Here is an 18,553-nt window from a genome sequence, read left to right as displayed (position 1 = left end):
CGAATCCGTCGCGCGCGTCGGCCGCGGTCCGATTTCCCCGTTCTCTCCGGTTCACGTACGGGGCGATCAGGCGCCACCGGCGCGGCGGAGAGGATCAGCGACGGCCCAGTGATGGCCGCGACGTGCGTCGGATCGGGATTCGTGCGGCGGGCTTGTTTACCGTGACGTCGTCCCCGGTAATCTCCGGGAGGAATCCGCGTCTCGTTCCGCGTCCGTTACCGGGATTCCACGAGGTGGTCGCCGTCGGTCTCCCCCGCGTCGCCCGCGTGTGCACGCGCCGCAGCGTATCGACCGCCGCGAAGCGAGACGGACGTTTCACGCGTTTGTCGAAACCGCTCCCGCGGCCGTCCGCGAACGGTGACCGTCCCCTCGACGAAGAGAGCGGCCGCTCTCGGATTAACGACCGGCCGAGTCTCGCCCGTGGACTCCGCGATCTGTCCGCCGCGATTTAATGACGAGGTGCGTGCGATAAGAGCGGAGGCGAGGGTGGCCTTCCACGGGCACGGCGACGACGACGACGACGACGACTCCACGCCCCCGTCGGTACCCTTTTTTTCTCGCGGAAGAACACGCGCGCAGAGAGCGCCTCAGGTAAGTGTAAGGCAGGTAGATAGGTAAACCGACCGGTAGAACAGGTTAGGTGCCTGCAAAGGTGTCTTGGAGCTCTTTCCAGCTCTAACCTCTCACGATTTTTTCTCTTAAATACATATATTTATATTAAAAATATATATATATTTTTTTAATGTGTTCCCCTTCGAATACGAGTAAAGTGTAAAATGACGCGATTAAATTCATCATAATTTGATCTAGGATTAGAAACGTTATCTTATAATTAAATTGCTATAATAAGTGAAAGAAGGAAGAGTAATAAATTGATAAGATTAAGGTTTCATCGATACGTTAGAAATGTCATCTGTAGACGGATCTTTCTAATTAATGCAGTACATGAATATCGAATACTTAAATATTGATGTCTAATTGCTGTCGTGATATAGCGATAAAGTATCAAAGCAAATTACGAAATAGAATATCGATATCTTCTGCCGGCGTCTGTGTATTTCGAGCTCCTGCAAATCCGTAGCTCGTACTCCCGACCGCGAATTCGGAACGGGGACCGCGTTAAGTGACAGCTTGATACTGATAGGCGTTTTGAATTATTGATGGGTAACCGTGGAGGCATCATTTATTGACGCGCGCCGTCCGCCTTTGAGATTGATCGGGGAAATTAAGCGCGTATCTGATTGACAGAATATAAAATTGAATTAAGAGGAAAAAAAAATACATAGTCGGCGCTGAACGCGACGAAGCGAGAAAAATGGGAGGACGTGGTGATGTTCGTTTAATTGTACGTCTCGTATTGCCGATTCGATTGCTGAATTTTAATTAGCGCGAATCCCGCGCTTGCGTTAATTAAAAAATATTTTTATACTGTATATAGTTGCAATCAATCGAGAGGAGGATCATCCTGCTGTCCCAAGGGCGAGCGATCTTCTATTAACTTAATCAGCAATTAACTTTTTTGTAATTTTAAATTATTTGTAATTTCGTAGACATTAACGTGGATTATTACCTTTCTGTTGCTTGACGGTCGTAAACATGCTGAAAGGGAGACAAAAAAAATTAGGGGCACCGAATTACATGATTGAAAATGTCGCTTCGAGTCATTCTGCCGATCGAATTAATTAAGATTAATCGAAGTTTGGTCGCCCAAAAGTCACCTCGGAGACTCCGAGGACGAGGATCCCTCCCAGGCCGCGCAAGCGCGCGTATAATTTACAAAATTCCCCGCGCAAACAAATCGAAGCTTGTTGCTTTCGCTGATTACTCACGCGTTACACTTTCCTCCACTTGTAGCAAAACAAATCGAGTAAAAAAACATATGGCTCGTCTCTAGACAAACTACAGAATTCAATTCAATTGAGATCAAATACGTACGCACGAGATTTGGAGAAACGGAGAAAAGAAAACTAACAGGTTAGACCTTAAAGCAGACCTTAATGGATACAAGGAATATCGCTCTGCCAAGCTCGATAGAAAGTCTCTGCCGGACGTGTCGAACGTAACGAACGTAAACTGCAGTGTGAACACATAAAAAACGCACCGTCGCGGTCGTCGTGGATGCCGTCACGATCGCGCCAATTTCGATTCATCGTCGTTTTACGACGCGGCTCCGATTGTCGGTCAGATTACTCGGATTTCTCTCTCAACGCGCTAAAGTTGACCGCGCCTCCGCGCGGTCGCTCCGTTTCGCGCGTTCCGTCAAACGCGCCCGCGGCGGCGGCCGCCCGGCGCGTTCCTTTCCCGGCCGTTCCCCCGTTTCTTCGGCCGATCTTACATTCCTCCCCCGCCCCCACCCCTGGTCCACTTATCGTATTGATTCAAACTTAGGCATCCGCGTTCAGTTCCCTCATTCCACGGAAGCTATCGGCCGATTATTCCCTCATTGCTTCCTGATCGGTCTATTCCGGTCCTGCGATCTCGATCGATTATGTTGAGAATAGACGCTGAAGCTCGACGCCGCGAAAGGCGAGGAATAACCGCAGGGTAAATCGGTGACCGAAAAAAAAAAAAAAAGTAATCCCCGGACGATGCACGGTCGGTTTTAAATCAATTACATCTTGGGGCGGGGGGTATCGACTTTCCCCAACTAGGTCAATCGTTTTACGTAAAATGGATTATATCATCACGGTTGAACAACCTTGAATTAATTCTTCTTCCAAAAATATAGTCTTCATATATATCCCCGCAAAAAAAGTCTACAACGTAGAGTCTGTCATGGAGGTGGCTAATATTAACCGTTCGCGGATTAAATTATCTCTCACGAACGAGCAGAAATCAAATATTTCAACTTCAATTTTAATCTAATCAGCTATAAATACTATCAGGCAGCGTCAATAATTATCTAATTAGCGATCTTTCTTTTATACTCCTGCAGTCTTTAAATATCAAAGACGGATAAAACGAAAAGATGTTCTGATTATCTGACATGGACATTCAAAGTAATTTGCGTATTCAAATTAGTAATTAAATTACAATATAAACATAATTCTAATTATAAATTGTAATTATGCTAAAAGTATTTTACGCAAATTGTATCGTAGATTCACATGCAAATCCGGGTTGCAAAAAACGCTCGTATACGTTAACGGTACACGGTGCGTTTCCGTAAGACAAATACATGGCGTGTACTCTCTAATCGTTACTAATTAACTCTCTCTAGTCCGTCGATGATGAACAGTCTCGGTCTCATCATCGGCGCAGCGTGACGCAGCGTCCTATACGGGCTACAAATTAAGAGCAGCTTCGTTAGTTGTGTTTCTACGCGCGTGGCACCATCAATTCGCGACGGAATGTATCACTTTCGGACTGTGGAGCTAATAGAGAATATAATGAAGCAACGTTAAATGATGTCGCGGCCTTCTAAAGTACTCTGTTGATACGCGAGCTCCGCCAGAAGATTAATTTCAACGATCAATTTTGACTGAGAGCTGTCGCTATTTTTGAAGCGAGACACACAGTAACGTATATCCCGTGCCATTTATTCCATTTGAAATACGATAAAATCGTCAACGCTGTCTCGTAACGCACAGGTTGCTGCGGAATATCCGTTAATGATACACGAGGCGGCTCGCTGTCGTCTAATGACTCTACGATTAGTCACTCCAGCGACCTTCGCTTCGCGCTGTACTCGTCGATCTTTTGTGTCATGCATAAATTTACCGCCGTAATAAGAAAAAAAAAAAGAAACAACAACGCAGTCGGTCCCGAGCGCAGGATCGTACCGCTCCGTCGCGAGACGGCGTTACTCGCTACGAGCGGTCGCTCGGAAACGTGCAGGGAGAATCGACGAGGAGACGCTGCATTATTCCGCTCGTTTTTCGCAGTGAAAATGGCAGAGGAAGGCGCGGGTGGCTCGGGAAACGGGAGCAGCGGCGAAACGAGCCGTTTGCAGCTTCTGCAGGAGATGCGACAGCAGAACTTCGACACCATACGATTCGCGTCGTACCGCACCGCCTGTAAGCTGAGATTCATACAGAAGAAAGTGCACCGTGAGTATATATTCCTTCAATTCAATATTATAACCTTTCAGAAGCAAAGCGCACTCCATATAAAAATTAAAAAAAAAATCGAAATTATAATAATTATACGGAAAGAACAATTTTGCTGAATCCAGAGCTGAAAATAATTTTTGTTCAATAATCGAAATAATTTTGTGCGAAAGTCAAAGTGATTGCTAGAATATCAAAACGTTTTATAGCAATGCTTATTAGTTTTAACATTCTAACAAATTATTTTGATGATTCAACAAAAAATTATTTTCAGATCTGTTTTTAGCAAAATTTTTAGATCTTTCGATTTTTAGATCAAAATTGTTCTTTCCGTGTATACAATCAAAATTATATCATATGTTCTGGTACTAAAATTAAGAGATTTACAAAAAGTAGAGTGATTAGTTTAATTTTTCAGACTCATACGTTGCATGCACACAGGATAAAATTTTTTTTAATTCAACATACAGTAAATTATTGAAATTTTCATCATCTCTATTTCTCTCGATATTTTCACGATTATTTAGGGCAAAGATCTTCAAGTCGCGGCTAGGATATATTAACTCAGAAATGCTAATTTTCTCACACTTATATGACTACGCTAATGATAATTAACAGTATATTCGTGTCGGCGTCGGAATTTAAAGAGAACGTGGCGCTCGCGCTTGCGTTAATTAATTTTTTTGCGCGAAGAGACGTTAAAGGTAAATGTCAAGGTATGTACCTTTTTAATAACGCATGCATGGTTTTGCGCAGTGCACAACGTCGATATATGGAACGTGATCGAGGCATTTCGAGAGAACGGTCTGAACACGTTGGAGCCGACGAGCACCTTGGGAGTGTCCAGACTCGAAACGCTACTGTCTTCCCTGTTTCACGCGCTGAACAAGAGAGTGCCGGTTTCGCAACAATCCAAAGTTGACGCTACCACGGCGTTACTGATGAACTGGCTTCTCGCTGCCTACACGAGCGGGTATAGTCATAAACTAAAAAGTTGCAACACTTTTTTTTATCATTTTCAAAACACTGTTTACCGAGCGATTGGTTCCTACCAACGGATCTAACCAAACGCGTTCAACTGCTCCACGAGCAAAACTGCGTTCCACAACAAAGTAAAAAGTGTTGCAACCTACACGCTTGATAAGCTAAACAATTCCGCTATTCCCACACGGAAAGAACGGTTTTGTTGAAAGACCTAAAAATTTTGCTAAAAACAAATCTGAAAATAATTTTTTATTGAATTATCAAAATAATTTGTTGGAATGTTAAAACTGATAAGTATTGCTATAAAACGTTTTGATATTCTAATCATTTTGACTTTCGTACAAAATAATTTTGACTATTGAACAAAAATTATTTTCAAATGGATTCAGCAAAAGTGTTCTTTCCGTGCATTATACACGATCGTCGGCATCCAATTAAACCGTGCGATCTTTTTCTTTTCAGGGAGAACAATAAGATATCCGTGTTCTCGGTGAAGGTGGCCCTGGCAACGTTATGCGCGGGAAAGCTCATGGACAAATTTCGATGTAAGCCGCAAAGTATAGTTTCTTCGCTGTTTTAATCGATCGCTTGAGCTAAGTTCATTAACGGTAGTTTATCCTGTGAACAGACATATACTCGCAAATATCCGACAGCAACGGACACATGATACACTGGAGGTTCGCCGATTATCTGAAGGAGGTTCTAGCTTTAACCGCGGCGGTTTACGAGTCCCCGTCGTTCGGATATTCCGACGGTCTTGCTAACACCATTTTTCCCGCGGTACGTACGCGTTGTATGTATGTGTGCAAAGCTGCTCTCACACACTGCTAATACTAAACTGATAATAAACTTGTATGCGACAGAATTCCAAAGTCACTGTAAACGACTTCCTGGATACGCTCATGTCGGATCCTGGACCGCACTGCTTAATCTGGTTGCCGTTGTATCACAGAATGGCGGCCGTGGAAACAGGTAATTGTGCGAGAGTTAATCAATTAAAATCGAATCAGCGAAGATCCTCACGTAATCCTTCGTGCTTCCAGTTGCTCATCCAATTATGTGCGACGCGTGTCACAAGGAGAATTTCACCGGGTTCCGATACAGATGTCAGAAGTGCCATTCGTATCAGCTGTGTCAAGACTGTTTCTGGCGTGGTAAAGTTTCGGGAACGCACAATAACGATCACGAAACGAGAGAGTACAGCAGCTTCGTACGTATTTTCGTTATATTTATGTATTCTAAAACATTTAAATCTCTAATTATTTAACTTTCAATGATGTAATTTTTTGTCGAAATTAGAAATCGCCAAGCAAGCAGATTGGCCACTCCTTGCGAAAGAGCTTCAGATGCGTTCCAGAAAAGGGAAAGAACAGTCTACCGCGATTCCCGGAACAACCCGAGAAGACGCTAGATTTATCGCACATAGTGTTAGTATCTCTATCGTTCGCGTAACTTTATATCATTCGCTCGTCTCTCAGCATAATTTTACAATCCAAATAAAATTCATTACGTTCCAGCCCGCCGTCACCTTTACCATCTCACAACGGTTTTCCAGATCCAGGGTTTATGGCCCCGTTTGATTCAGGATCGGTGGACAGTCGTTCGACCCTGAGAAGGTAAGCCCGAGCAGAATTCTAATTTACGCACAATTTATTTGCCTTTGCCAATTGCGCGCAGACGCCATGCTTTTACTTATTCCTTTTGTATATCGTCCAGTATGGACAGTTCAAGACTGGACGATGAACATAAATTAATAGCACGATATGCACAAAGGTTGGCACAAGAAGCGAGGACCGTGGTAAGTCCTTTTTAACATTTTACATAAATTTTACGCTTACTATCTATTCACAGTCACGCGTTGTAATTTGCTTCAAACGCGCTTTAAAGCGCGAGTGTTCTTGCTATCTTAATCCGTTAAATTTGCAAAAGCCGCGAGAGCCAATTAAAGCATTCTACCGTTTCCATTGTCGCGGCCGCCGCTCTCTGGCACTAATATTAATTTCATAACTGCCTCGTTAACAGCCTCGTACCGCGTCCAGAATGTCCCAGGCAGATCAAGCGGTAAGTACCTACACACTGTTTGGACTATTTAGCTAGGAATTCGCGGAGGGAATCGTTTTCACGCGGAACGACATTTCTGTTTGCAGGGCCGAGCACCGTCGGACGTGAACCTGGCGTCGTTAGACGCGTCGCGGGCGCAGCGTGAGCTTATATCGCAGCTCGAGGCGAAGAACAAGGAGATAATGCGCGAGATAGCAAGGTTAAGGTATACCTGTGTCGTTTATATTCCTTTGTATCAAACCTAAACCTCGATTTCATCCTGTCGACCCATCCTAGAATCACGCATGTTCAGAACGTTCTGTTTCGCTTTGTGTCACCTTGGTTGCATAGCACAAAACGCGCACAACGAGAACAAAGAGAAACGATACGATATTTATAGAGTGCCGATTAACAGCGATAAAACTTTAATTCGCGTTTAAACGAGTTCATTAATATCGAGCGTTCGTTATCGGTGTATTCTTGTTCGCGGATTGACTTACATATTCATACATACTCGTTGTATAGATTCATACATTATACATTCATATATTACATTTACATACTACATTCATATACAGCATATATTACATTCATATACTACATTAACCGCACATCACAGCGCTTACAAAATGAATCAATGGAAATGGAATATTATTATTTTCTGAGATTCGTATATGTGATATATTCCACTTCCTTGTGTTAAATTGCGTCCAACAATTTCTCAACGAATTTTTCTATTCTCGTTATAGAAGGCAACAGGAGATAGAAGCTGCGGGTCTAGAAAATCCGGCGCTAATGTCGGAATTGCGAGCTTTGAGGCAGAGGAAGGACGAGCTGGAGACTCATCTGGCGACATTGCAAGATTCCAGGAGGCAACTAATGGTGCAGCTGGAGGGTCTAATGAAAATGCTAAAGGTACTTTTACAGACATGTTATAAGACTACTTTTTTAAACAGTTAAAATTAAAGGTCCAATTTAATTCTTTGTCTCTAAAGATGAATCTAGAAGAATTGATGAAATGAGGACGTTTTTATAACAAAAGGAAGAAACTATTGTTTTACGTACATAGGAACGCAATTAGTATCATAATGCAATTTACCTCGATAGAATCATCAGGCATCGCCACGATCGACGCCGAACAGTTCACCGCGAAGTACGAAGTCACCGCCTTTGCCACCCGGTGCGATACCGAGCAGCAGATCGGCACCGCCGACTCCCGGCGGACCCTTGTCTACGACGCCTCAACAGCAGCAGCAGCAACAGCAAATGCAGCAGCAGCAAATGCCGCAACAAATGTCTCAGAGCTATCAAAATCCCGTACCGACAACGACGGTGGCTAACGTGCAAGGCAACGCTATGCTCGGCACGATACAGAATCCCATTCCAGATAGCTTGTCGTGCGTTGGCGGCGATGTAAGGTAGGCAAGCATGCACAAAGAGAGAATACGTTATATATAAACGAAAGGATAGAACCTTCTACAGCGCGAAAAGAGCGAAGCAAAAGACAAAGGAGAAAATTATAAATAGAATATGCGTGATACACAATTGTACACGTGATTTTATAATACAGAATTAATATATTATAGTCAGCAATTTGTTCACTTAGACATTCCAAGCGAACTTTAAAAAATATGTACATTCCATGTGTACATAAAAATACATTCTAACAATGTAGGTATATAATTATAATAGATTGTGCAGCTAAATACTTGTAAATATTAATTACATTGATATATTCGCGATAATGTAAAATAATAGATATCGCTTACCTACATATTGAAAATAGTTTTATGCCACGCGTCGCATTGGAATTAATCCTTCCAAATTTTTATCGATCAAGAAAATGACTTTGAGACACAAACGCTCGAAAAGTAGGTTCATCACTTATAGACGGAATTATATATATCTCGATCATGTGTTTATTAAAAAGTTCATTTCCCCTGTCAACATTATTGTAGCTAATTGGCATAGAGATATTATTGCACAGTATACAATTACTTCACAATTAGCTGAAGAACTCCTAAATTCTCCTGCATGCGAATATATGAGCGATTTTTAATTAAGCTAGTATTAAGAACAATGTGGTACTAGCGCGAAATAAGTGAGAGTACCTCATAAGATGTTACTTAAATCGTCAGATTTATATCGACTTATAAATTATATATATATATTTATATATAGTAGATATATTTGTATATCCCATGTCATGTCGCTTTTAACCCTGTTTGAATCATTTCTTTTAAGTTTTATTAGGTTCGAGATGTGAGTTTCTTACATGAACATCCTCTTTTAATTTCGCTATCATTATTAGTCATCTTAAATGTATCATTTTTATGTACAGTACAAAAGCAACCTACCCTGTAAGGAAAATACTGATGCGTTGGATATATAAGTTTGACGCGTACAAGTTACCCATCCGATCCTTCTTTTCTGCTAAGCTTGTGTAAAACCACCCCGTCCATCCCTTTGAAATATTGTTATATCGTATTTATTACGCGAGCGTTGCGATATGTAAATATTACCGTCCTGCAAGTGCTGTAACAGTCAAACGCGGCAAATACTTTTAATAGATCGGAGACGAAAGCATTTTGCGATGCGCTCACAATTTTGCCATATTGATATATTTTTGTTAGATTAGTATATCATTACATTAGACACCAATAAATATCGTAGCTTCCTGAAATCGTGCATGTGTGTATTGTTTATAATCGATGAGTTACTAATTTTAATTTGAAACTTCCGTAGACGCTTATATGTCTTAGTCGCGAGTAACTTATAGCGAATTTGAATGTGTAAGACTTACGTTTTAAGCAAACTAAATAATGCTTGCGCAATAAAAATTGCATGCCGCAATTTTTGTTTAAACAACTTTTTATTTGGAAATTGCTTCGCGCCAAGAAAATAGAGATTTTCGATGTCAGGTCTGCGTTCAGGACAAACAGCTTACCAGGGAGCGGTTCCAGCAGTGCCAATAATAGTTTGGGCCGATCCTTAAGAAACGACTTACTGGTAGCTGCCGACAGCGTAACTAATGCCATGTCAACGCTCGTGAGGGAATTAAATTCAGGTATGTTGAATAATGATGCGCTATAAAATAGATTAGATTATCATTAATAACAATTAAATAAATTGGACGTAGGTGCGGAAAAGCGTAACTTGAAAATACTCCAATTAAGAATATGTGGAAAAAAATATGGGGAAGAAAACATGTTTTTTTTTCTTTCAATTAAATAGTGTGAGAGATGTTTTTTAAGATTTCTAAAAATTCGATGAACTTAATACCGACGAAAATTCGCCTGACGAAGCTACGTCCAATTGTGCTTCTAGTTTTTAAATAGTATAATTTTACACCGATACCGCTCAGCTTATTTTCCATGATAGTATGTTAAACTCAAGTTCATAGTTGATACACTTAATTTCGCAGACTATAGGTATTACTATCTCACAAACAAAATTAAAGGTAATTTTTGAGAGGCAATTATAGCGCCTCGTCGTGAGTTGTACAGATCAATTTGATATTGCAAGCTTTTAGCTACGAAAGTATGTTAGCATCTTATCGCCGTGTTTTAGCTGATGGTTTTAGCATGTTAGTAATACGGATTATCAAGCGATTTCGTTATCAGTGGCGCCGTAAATATGTCAAAGATTCAGATTGTCTCGGAGGCAAGGTGAGCAATAGATAAACTGATCTGCATTCACCACATTACCGTGCGTAGTATTTTATACAACAAAATCATGTTTATTAATACTACACTTTATTACTATTGCAACCATTTTTGCTCCTGCTACTTTTACTACTGTTATATCTCACTATTACCACACTATATACACAGATGTTTATATCAATTCGTTTGCGTGTTTCATGCTACATTTGATAAGAAATGTTTCTTCCTCACCCGATCATTTTAAACATATAAATTAAAACAGATACATTTCAAATTTTTTTAAGATAATATGCTAACTTCTCGCACAACGCGCATATTATTTTATGTGTTTTTAACTCGATTTAAAACTGCAAGAAATATGACGCGGGATTTTATCTTTCAACTATTTGCTACTAACATTTATCTCTGAAATATTCTCAGTCATCGCATTTGAGCTGAATGTACAGGCATGCCACGTCGCATTTATATTCTCTCATGTCATCAAAGGATCATATAGCATGAAAAAGATGCGACTATTCATCTGTTCCTAGTCTCGATATTCATAGACGATCTGTGAGATGATTCGTACAAATACTATATATCTTTACGTAAGATATTCTATTGGATATACTCGAATCGAACTTGGATGCACTTTATGTATATACATTCATATTCTAGAAAAACTGCGTAAGTATAATATTTATTACAGGAAGGTGAATAATGATCGAATCTTGTCGATCCAATTGTAAAACATCGAGATACCATATATGACTCTCGAGTCTAGTTTCACAACATCTTGCATTATACACATTTTTATGCAAAGTTTTGATAATGATACACGAAATTATATACGAAAAGCATATAAATTTTTCGTTTCAGAAGATGTAAATATCGAAATATACATGGAATATACATATATGGTCGTCTATTACACTTTCTTTCTGTATTTATGTTCATTTTAACAAAACATTTTTTTTTCCTATTTAAACTCGATTGAAAGTCATTATTCAACAGGATCTACTTGCACATTTAGACTTTAATTTTAATCGTATTTAAAATATTTTTTAAATTCAAATTTATTATTTTTTTCAAGAGTAACAAAAGCGAGTTTTCTTAATTTACATTCTAATATCTAATGAGAGAAAGTGCAATAGTCCTGGGATACTGTATATATTTTCTATATACAGTTCGTTTCTAAAACGTTCGGTATAACTTAGCGCATTCTATTAAACAAAGTAACGAGAAAAGTTTATACGAATGAGAGCCATAAATATGTCACCTCTCCAAATATAATCCGTACGCAACCTTCCTCATTACTTCTGTTAGTCTAAGAGTAAGTGCTAAAGTTAGTCCGAACGGTTGAAAAATTGTCTGTATATTTGCCTGTTGCCATTTCTACACGGTTTCATTTATTTTCTTTCTAGAATAGAGTTAGTTAATATTAGTCTAGTGGAATAGCACACGGACTACACTACACGCAAGACCACAGATGACAGCAACAACAATCTGATCCGCAATCCTAAGAAATTCCGAATAGACATTAATTACTCCGTAAAGAAATCTTCGAGAGTCGGATTACTTTTTAGATTAACGAACTCGTAACTTGGTATAAGTGTAAAATGAAAAATTAGAACAACTCAAAATTACCTAAGTCTAAGAAAAAATACGTTACATAAAAAATAATTAGAAATCGATATAAATATATAAATATTTCGATATGGATAAGGGTCTATACAATCTGTCTAACAAGAGGGTGATCGGCAAAACTGTTCGTTACATCAAAAACTCGAATAATCAGGTGAAACCTTTGGAAAATCTTTAGACCTTTGAAGGATCATAAATATTGCGAGAATCAGTTGCGAATAAAAAGACATAAGCAAGTAACTAAAGCGAAACAAAAATCGTCAATGATTAATTATTAGAAAATGGTGCACGAAAAACGATAGACAAGGAGGGTGAGGATTGTGTATTTTCTACTATACTTTTTCGATTAGCGAGATTAAAAAAAAAAGAGCATAGATATATCCAGTGAGAACACTCGAAATTCTCTACATGAAATTTCAATCAAAAAATACTATCGGTTTATCTTGATCTACTTCAGTCAACACATTTCTCTAGCAAATCATTATACATCTAGCAACATATATTAACAAAGTTAAAACTTCGTGAATAAGAATGATGAAACAATTAATTGGATAAATTTGTTCGAAGATCTTTATCTTGAGAATACGCTGCCAAGTAGAAAACACACGGCTTAAGAGCATGAAAGCGTCATAGCATTAATGCTTAATAAATGTGCAATTTTTATATTTTATTTTATTATAATAAACAATTCTGAAATTATGTCACGTTCTTGTTAGACAGACAGTATGCATATACTTTCCTAATTGAATTTGGCCGAGACAAATATTAGACATTCCGTTATACTATATACAATATACAAATGACACTTTAGACGTGTTGTGGAATGTGTGTAATGCACCCCCCGTGAATGTGTCCTGGTGGCTTGCAGACTCAGACCAGGAGGACCATTCTCACAACTCGGGGCTAATGAACATCAGAAAACCGCTAGGTAAGTATCGATCTACATCGACTTTGAGACTTTCACTTTTACTTTTACTTTCGTTTGCACCTTAGATATTTCGCAATGTCGCTATTCTAATCGAAGCAATCCCGAAAACTTTTCAAACGCTGATCATCTACGAGTTTCATGTCGATATTTCGGTTTTAACTTTTTCTTTGGTACTTTCAACATTAATTTTGCAAAGAACGAACTGTACATATATGTACATACTCGTTATTCATATTCTAAAAACTGCATCTCTACATATTTCTGTTATCTTCATAAGCATCACGCACACACTACGATGTATACTTCTGACGATAATATTAAGATAAGTTGTCCTACAGATTCTTGTCGTACATCTTTATAAACAATTATTTTTATTCGTCTATAGTTATAAGTCTATATGTGACAAATATGAGATAATATTTCTCTTGGTAAGACTACGTAAACCCTCTTCGAAGTTGAGACCTACTTGGTGAGACAAAGAGAGACGACACAGAGAAAAATAGAATTAAATTCAACGAATACAGATATTGCTACTTTATCTTTTATCGTTTGAACTAAAAGTGACAAATACGATAAATGATCTCATGTATTTGTGCGACTGAATTTTGAAACGGGTCGCGTCTACTTATAGACTTTGAAGCCGGCGAGGATGGCGATGATAGCAGCGGCGGTGGGAATTCCTGGCGGGAGGAGCTGGAGCGGCGTTATCAGCAGGAGAATGACTTCTTGGCGGAATTGCGATCTCGTAACAGCATACCGCAAACACCGTCGGCCACGCTGTCGGTCAGCGAACAGGAGCAGGAGAGAGGCGAGAGAGAAGAGGCGGACGGTGAGAAGGAAGATGAGGACGAAGCCAACTGGGCGGAAGCGGTGAAGAGATGGGTAAATCGATAAACCGATTTATGGAGGAGTACCAGGCGTTAGGTGTTGAAGATACAAGTTTGAGGAATCCAGAAGAAGATGCGACAGCGTCCGAATCACATTCACGCTGTGGATAGATACTTCGATAATAGTATACAATGTAATCCTAGGGAGAATTGAATGTCGTGCGATTTCGAAAAATCTATGCGTTTTGTAAGGCGGTACTGGCAGTCGAAAGACGACGTGAAAATCGACGAATGAATTGTACGAAAGTCATGAAGATTTTCAAGTGTGTATGAAACCAAGTACCGTAATACAATTTTAGAATGGCATTTGTATCGCGAGCATACAATGATTTTGCTACTCCGTTTATTTGCAATTTGTAATGTAATAAGACTTAAAGTTTGTTAAATATACATTCATATACATATATATAAATAAATATATATATATATATAAAACTATATAAATACGACTCGAAAATAAGTATTTGCGTTTTATTATATTTTTTATTTATTGTTATTGTTACTATTTGTAATTACTATTAAGCGAATTAAATGCAATACACAAGAGTACTGTCTTGTAATCGCTTTAAAGCTAGTTTAATTTTAAGGGAGCGTATATTTGTACATATTTGAAACAATAATTGGTAACTGACGAAATGGTTTTATCATCTCGCAGCATTACTCTCATTCACGTAGACGTTTATATTATATAGTTCATACGAAAAATTTTGCACAAATTATCGTACCTATTGACCAAACCTGAAATAATTAACAGTAAGCGATTGCAATTAAATCAATTTTTTAATATGTTACAAGTTTGGCGGAAACTTGGTTTGGCGAGCCAAAGTGTGTTTTGTACATTCGTACCGGCGCTTGACGTACAATAACGTTATTAAAGAAAAAAATAAGTAATAATATGTAAACGAGTATAAAAGTATTGACGCATTAGATGACGCTTCGAATGACGACTTTGTTCGTATTTACAATTGCAGAATATGGAAAGCATAGATGAACGATACTAGTCTTACGTACAAAAAGTACTCGTTTTTCAGTTCCTAGGATATAAGAGAGTATTCCGACTAATAATCCAATTGTTAAAAAACACGACTGCTACTGATAAGAACCAATGCGTTTTTTGTAACATTTAAATGGCATGCCCTGTCCGCGAAGTATCCCGTGTACATATACACATGTGACGTCAGAATTCCTTTTGTCTATCTCTTTACGTATGAAAATGATGTAGCGCTTATGAAAACTGAATAAAAGTTTATAGATACACTTGAAAATCGCTTAATCTCTTGACGGGCGAGTAATCCGTTATACTAATAAGCTCACTTATATTATACATGATTTCATCATTACTCTTTTTTTATTTCACTGTCTTATATTCTGGAAATATTTTTGGCACGTGGTGGTTATAGTATTTGGTTTACATTAAATTAAACGTGGATTATAATAAAAAGATATGTGGAACTTAATTGAGTAGTTACAAGCGATTCTGAGTTATGCACTACGTTGAGAATCACGTGTAGGTTTCTCTTGAGGTAGATGACTACAGATGCAAATGCACATACACACAAAATATATACTCTGTATTAAAAAAATAGTTTTCAGATTAAGTACACATTATTTTACAACACGACGTATTGACAAATACAATCATTAATGTAAAAAAAAGATACAAATTTTTATATTAATCTCAATATACATTTTAGCGTTACTTTCGAGAAAGCGCAATAATATTTTAATTACTGTTTGAAGGTTTAAAGTACAGATATTAATTGAGACATTACATCTCATATAAATTGTCCATAGAAAGATGAAACAGTTCATAATAATTATTATCAAAAAATTAGTAAAGATTCTTCATTTTATTTGCCACTATTCTGGAATCTCCCTTTTTAACTTAAAATTTTCTTCTTGCTCGCCATGTACCCTCATGACGATGCAAAATAAAGTGCACTATCAAGAGCAAACCTAATTGGGATTCTAGATTTGAAGAATGAAAATTGAGGAAGATATTTCACTATAAGGAGAGATATCTCCAGCTTAATATTTCATGATGTACAGAATTCTATTCTTATTCCATAATTTAATCAATGTAGCAGATGTTGATGTAGCAAAAATTAATCTTAATATGAATTATTTTTTACACGAACGCTTAAATTTAAGGATGATATCACAAAATACTTTTTTACGGTTTTAACATTTTTCCTGTTTTGATTGTGAACTTATCCCTGCGGTGCTCCTAATATCGTTCGTAATCATATCATTCGTCTTATCGCTACTGTTACCTGATCGCAAACACAGTTTCGCTTTTTTTGTAACGGTTGGACATTCGTCAAGTGTAGACTTATGTCTAGAGTACATTTCCTGGCTCGAGTCACTAATGATTTCAACTTCTGCCTCTGAAGACGATGAATCACTTTGATCTGCACTTTCCTGTTTTGTGTTTATTTGCTAAAGGATGAGAAGCCAATTATACATATAGGATTAAAAGAAAGCGTTGTTTAAATTAATATAACTTTCTTTGATAACGGAATATATAATCCTACATATATAAATAATTAATTTCACATGCAAAAATTAACGAAGAATTAATCTGGTTCCTAATTTTTTATTGTTTTAAGATAATCTTATATAATAGAATTATATATTGTTATATATTTATGATGTATTGGATTTGAGAGGGTTTTCTATTTTTCCTTTTCAAAATGGATTAAAATATAACATACAGCTATGTGGAAAGGACACTTGTACATATATAGCAAAATACAAAATTTGTATTAATACCAAAACTAAATTCCATTACAGCAGATTCCAGGATTAAATTAATTACCTGGATGTAAGTATTTGCTTTTACCCTAATTAAAAATTTTTCATAGAATTTCTTTCGACTATTAGATTCGGTAACATAGTTTTGAATCGTATTCAAAAGAAAAAGCTTTTCTAATTCATTAACTCGATGTTGTAGGATTAAATTTTGTCTTTTGTAATGTGCGGAACGTACCTCAAAGTCTCTAAAAATCAAAATAATATAATGAAAATGAAAAGTTCATAAAATCATCAGACATAGCTGTATTGAAAATACATACACTTTTTTAGATCGCTCTTCTTCTAGGGAGCCACGGTGTCTTAAAAGCTGACCTTGCAGATAATTGATTGTTCTCGTTTTCTTAGACATTATCCTGAAATAAGTGACAAGTGAGTTGTCAAAAAAAAAAAAAATATATTAAAATATATCAAATATAAAAACATATGCAGAGTTACTAAGACATACTTTTTCATAACAAAAATATAATTCATTAACGTGTTGCGATCAGTCGTTTCCCTAATTATATCCTGCATATCATCCAGCGTACTCGTCGACAGTGTTTTATATATGCTGCAAAAAGATCACAGAACAAAGATCAGATCGAGCATACAAGCTGCCAACGATTAAATTATATGAGACGACCAACAAACGTACTCTCGAAACTGCTTCACCTCCCTTTTCTTCTCTGATAACTCCTTTTTCAGTACTTCATACTCTTGATGCTTCTCCTTGAAATATCTTATCTCGTCCTTTAAGGCATAAATATTCGAGTTTTTCTGCCTGATTTCGCTTTCCACCTTTCGCACTTCCAGTCTGAGGCCAGCGTTCTGCTTCTCCAGAACCGCATTTTTCGAAATGTAATGCTTGATGTTCCTTTCGTTCAGTAAAACTTGAAATTTCAGGCTGTCGATCCTCCCTTGCAAATTGTCCTCGTTATCCTCGGTATTCGAAACCGTGAAGTGGGCCTTATGGATTCGATCTTCTGCCGTTCTGGCACGACATTGCGGACAGGTCTTCGACCTGTGCAAGTGGAACAAATACATGTAAAATAGTTGTTGACGTCCGATCGATTTGACGTCTATTTTAAAAACGAAATGGGAGATCTCACAACGGAACGACGGACTTGTTTCATCTGCATTCTTCCGTAGTCGCATTTAAAATTAATAAAAAGAGGCATATCTCCGAGAAAATAGACGACGGAAGATGCAGAAAACATAATCGAAACATCAACGGTTCTGGCGATATGCGTCGTCCATCGCGTGGAAATATAACCAATAGACCATGTTTACCTTTCGAACCACTGGGACAGGCAGCGGTGATGAAACACATGTCCGCAATGAGTGAAAAAAATGTCTTCGGTTGGTATTAGCAGATCGTGACAGATAATACAGAGAATTTTCATTCTAAAACGGGCAACGAAAGCGAAAGCAAAAGCGAAAGCACAAACGGCAGCGATCCGCTCGTCCGACTTCCGTAATTCCTAGCTTCTAGCGTTCAACGTGTGTGGGCCGTGTGGCGTGTGCCCGTCCGTCACGTCCGTGTGTGCGGCGTGTGCTGCTGGCAGGCGTGCTCGCGCATGATCG

At 38.2% G+C, this 18,553-nt stretch overlaps 2 protein-coding genes across 8 annotated transcripts; one reads left to right on the top strand and one right to left on the bottom strand.

The window, feature by feature from the left end:
- The first annotated feature begins 95 nt into the window (after positions 1–95).
- LOC105452966 (dystrobrevin beta-like) lies at positions 96–14,594 on the top strand. Of its 6 annotated transcripts, XM_011694539.1 has the most exons (17): positions 96–591; positions 3,885–4,049; positions 4,806–5,022; positions 5,496–5,578; positions 5,662–5,813; positions 5,897–6,005; positions 6,077–6,243; positions 6,333–6,460; positions 6,551–6,649; positions 6,750–6,831; positions 7,056–7,094; positions 7,181–7,299; positions 7,823–7,988; positions 8,181–8,491; positions 9,995–10,140; positions 13,230–13,289; positions 13,921–14,594. In XM_011694539.1, exons 2-17 carry the CDS (start codon positions 3,890–3,892, stop codon positions 14,181–14,183), a joined length of 2,301 nt encoding a protein of 766 aa, XP_011692841.1. In that variant the 5' UTR covers positions 96–591; positions 3,885–3,889; the 3' UTR covers positions 14,184–14,594. The 6 variants fall into 6 exon arrangements, with proteins under 6 accessions (XP_011692841.1, XP_011692839.1, XP_011692838.1 ...); XM_011694537.1 differs by lacking the exon at positions 96–591 and having other exon boundaries at positions 2,607–4,049; positions 6,807–6,831; XM_011694536.1 differs by lacking the exon at positions 96–591 and having other exon boundaries at positions 2,607–4,049; positions 7,181–7,293.
- A 343-nt stretch (positions 14,595–14,937) lies between these two features.
- On the bottom strand, positions 14,938–18,500 carry LOC105452964 (E3 ubiquitin-protein ligase TRAIP-like). 2 transcript variants are annotated; one of them, XM_011694532.1, is made up of 6 exons: positions 18,260–18,498; positions 17,625–17,990; positions 17,436–17,540; positions 17,251–17,343; positions 17,166–17,175; positions 14,938–16,615 (listed from the first exon to the last, which is right to left on the bottom strand). In XM_011694532.1, the coding sequence occupies exons 1-6, from the start codon at positions 18,370–18,372 to the stop codon at positions 16,358–16,360; spliced, it is 945 nt and encodes a 314-aa protein (XP_011692834.1). In that variant the 5' UTR covers positions 18,373–18,498; the 3' UTR covers positions 14,938–16,357. The 2 variants fall into 2 exon arrangements, with proteins under 2 accessions (XP_011692834.1, XP_011692833.1); XM_011694531.1 differs by lacking the exon at positions 14,938–16,615 and having other exon boundaries at positions 16,743–17,175; positions 18,260–18,500.
- Positions 18,501–18,553: the final 53 nt, after the last annotated feature.

Source organism: Wasmannia auropunctata, unplaced genomic scaffold, assembly GCF_000956235.1.
Source record: "Wasmannia auropunctata unplaced genomic scaffold, wasmannia.A_1.0 LD336023.1, whole genome shotgun sequence".
Classification (NCBI taxonomy): domain Eukaryota; kingdom Metazoa; phylum Arthropoda; class Insecta; order Hymenoptera; family Formicidae; genus Wasmannia; species Wasmannia auropunctata.
Note: the sequence above shows the minus strand (reverse complement) of the source record. Positions and strands in the feature narration are given on the sequence as shown.

Bases quoted from the DNA above. Each gene is read 5' to 3' on its own strand.
- LOC105452966 (XM_011694535.1), top strand. From the start codon at position 3,707: ATGCATAAATTTACCGCCGTAATAAGAAAAAAAAAAAGAAACAACAAC. The intron at 6,832-7,055 runs GTAAGTCCTTTT...CCTCGTTAACAG, and splicing joins CACAAGAAGCGAGGACCGTG to CCTCGTACCGCGTCCAGAAT. The intron at 8,492-9,994 runs GTAGGCAAGCAT...TTTCGATGTCAG, and splicing joins TGCGTTGGCGGCGATGTAAG to GTCTGCGTTCAGGACAAACA.
- LOC105452964 (XM_011694531.1), bottom strand. From the start codon at position 18,372: ATGAAAATTCTCTGTATTATCTGTCACGATCTGCTAATACCAACCGAA. The intron at 17,991-18,259 runs GTAAACATGGTC...CCACTTGCACAG, and splicing joins CTGTCCCAGTGGTTCGAAAG to GTCGAAGACCTGTCCGCAAT. The intron at 17,176-17,250 runs GTATGTATTTTC...TTTGATTTTTAG, and splicing joins GAAGAGCGATCTAAAAAAGT to AGACTTTGAGGTACGTTCCG.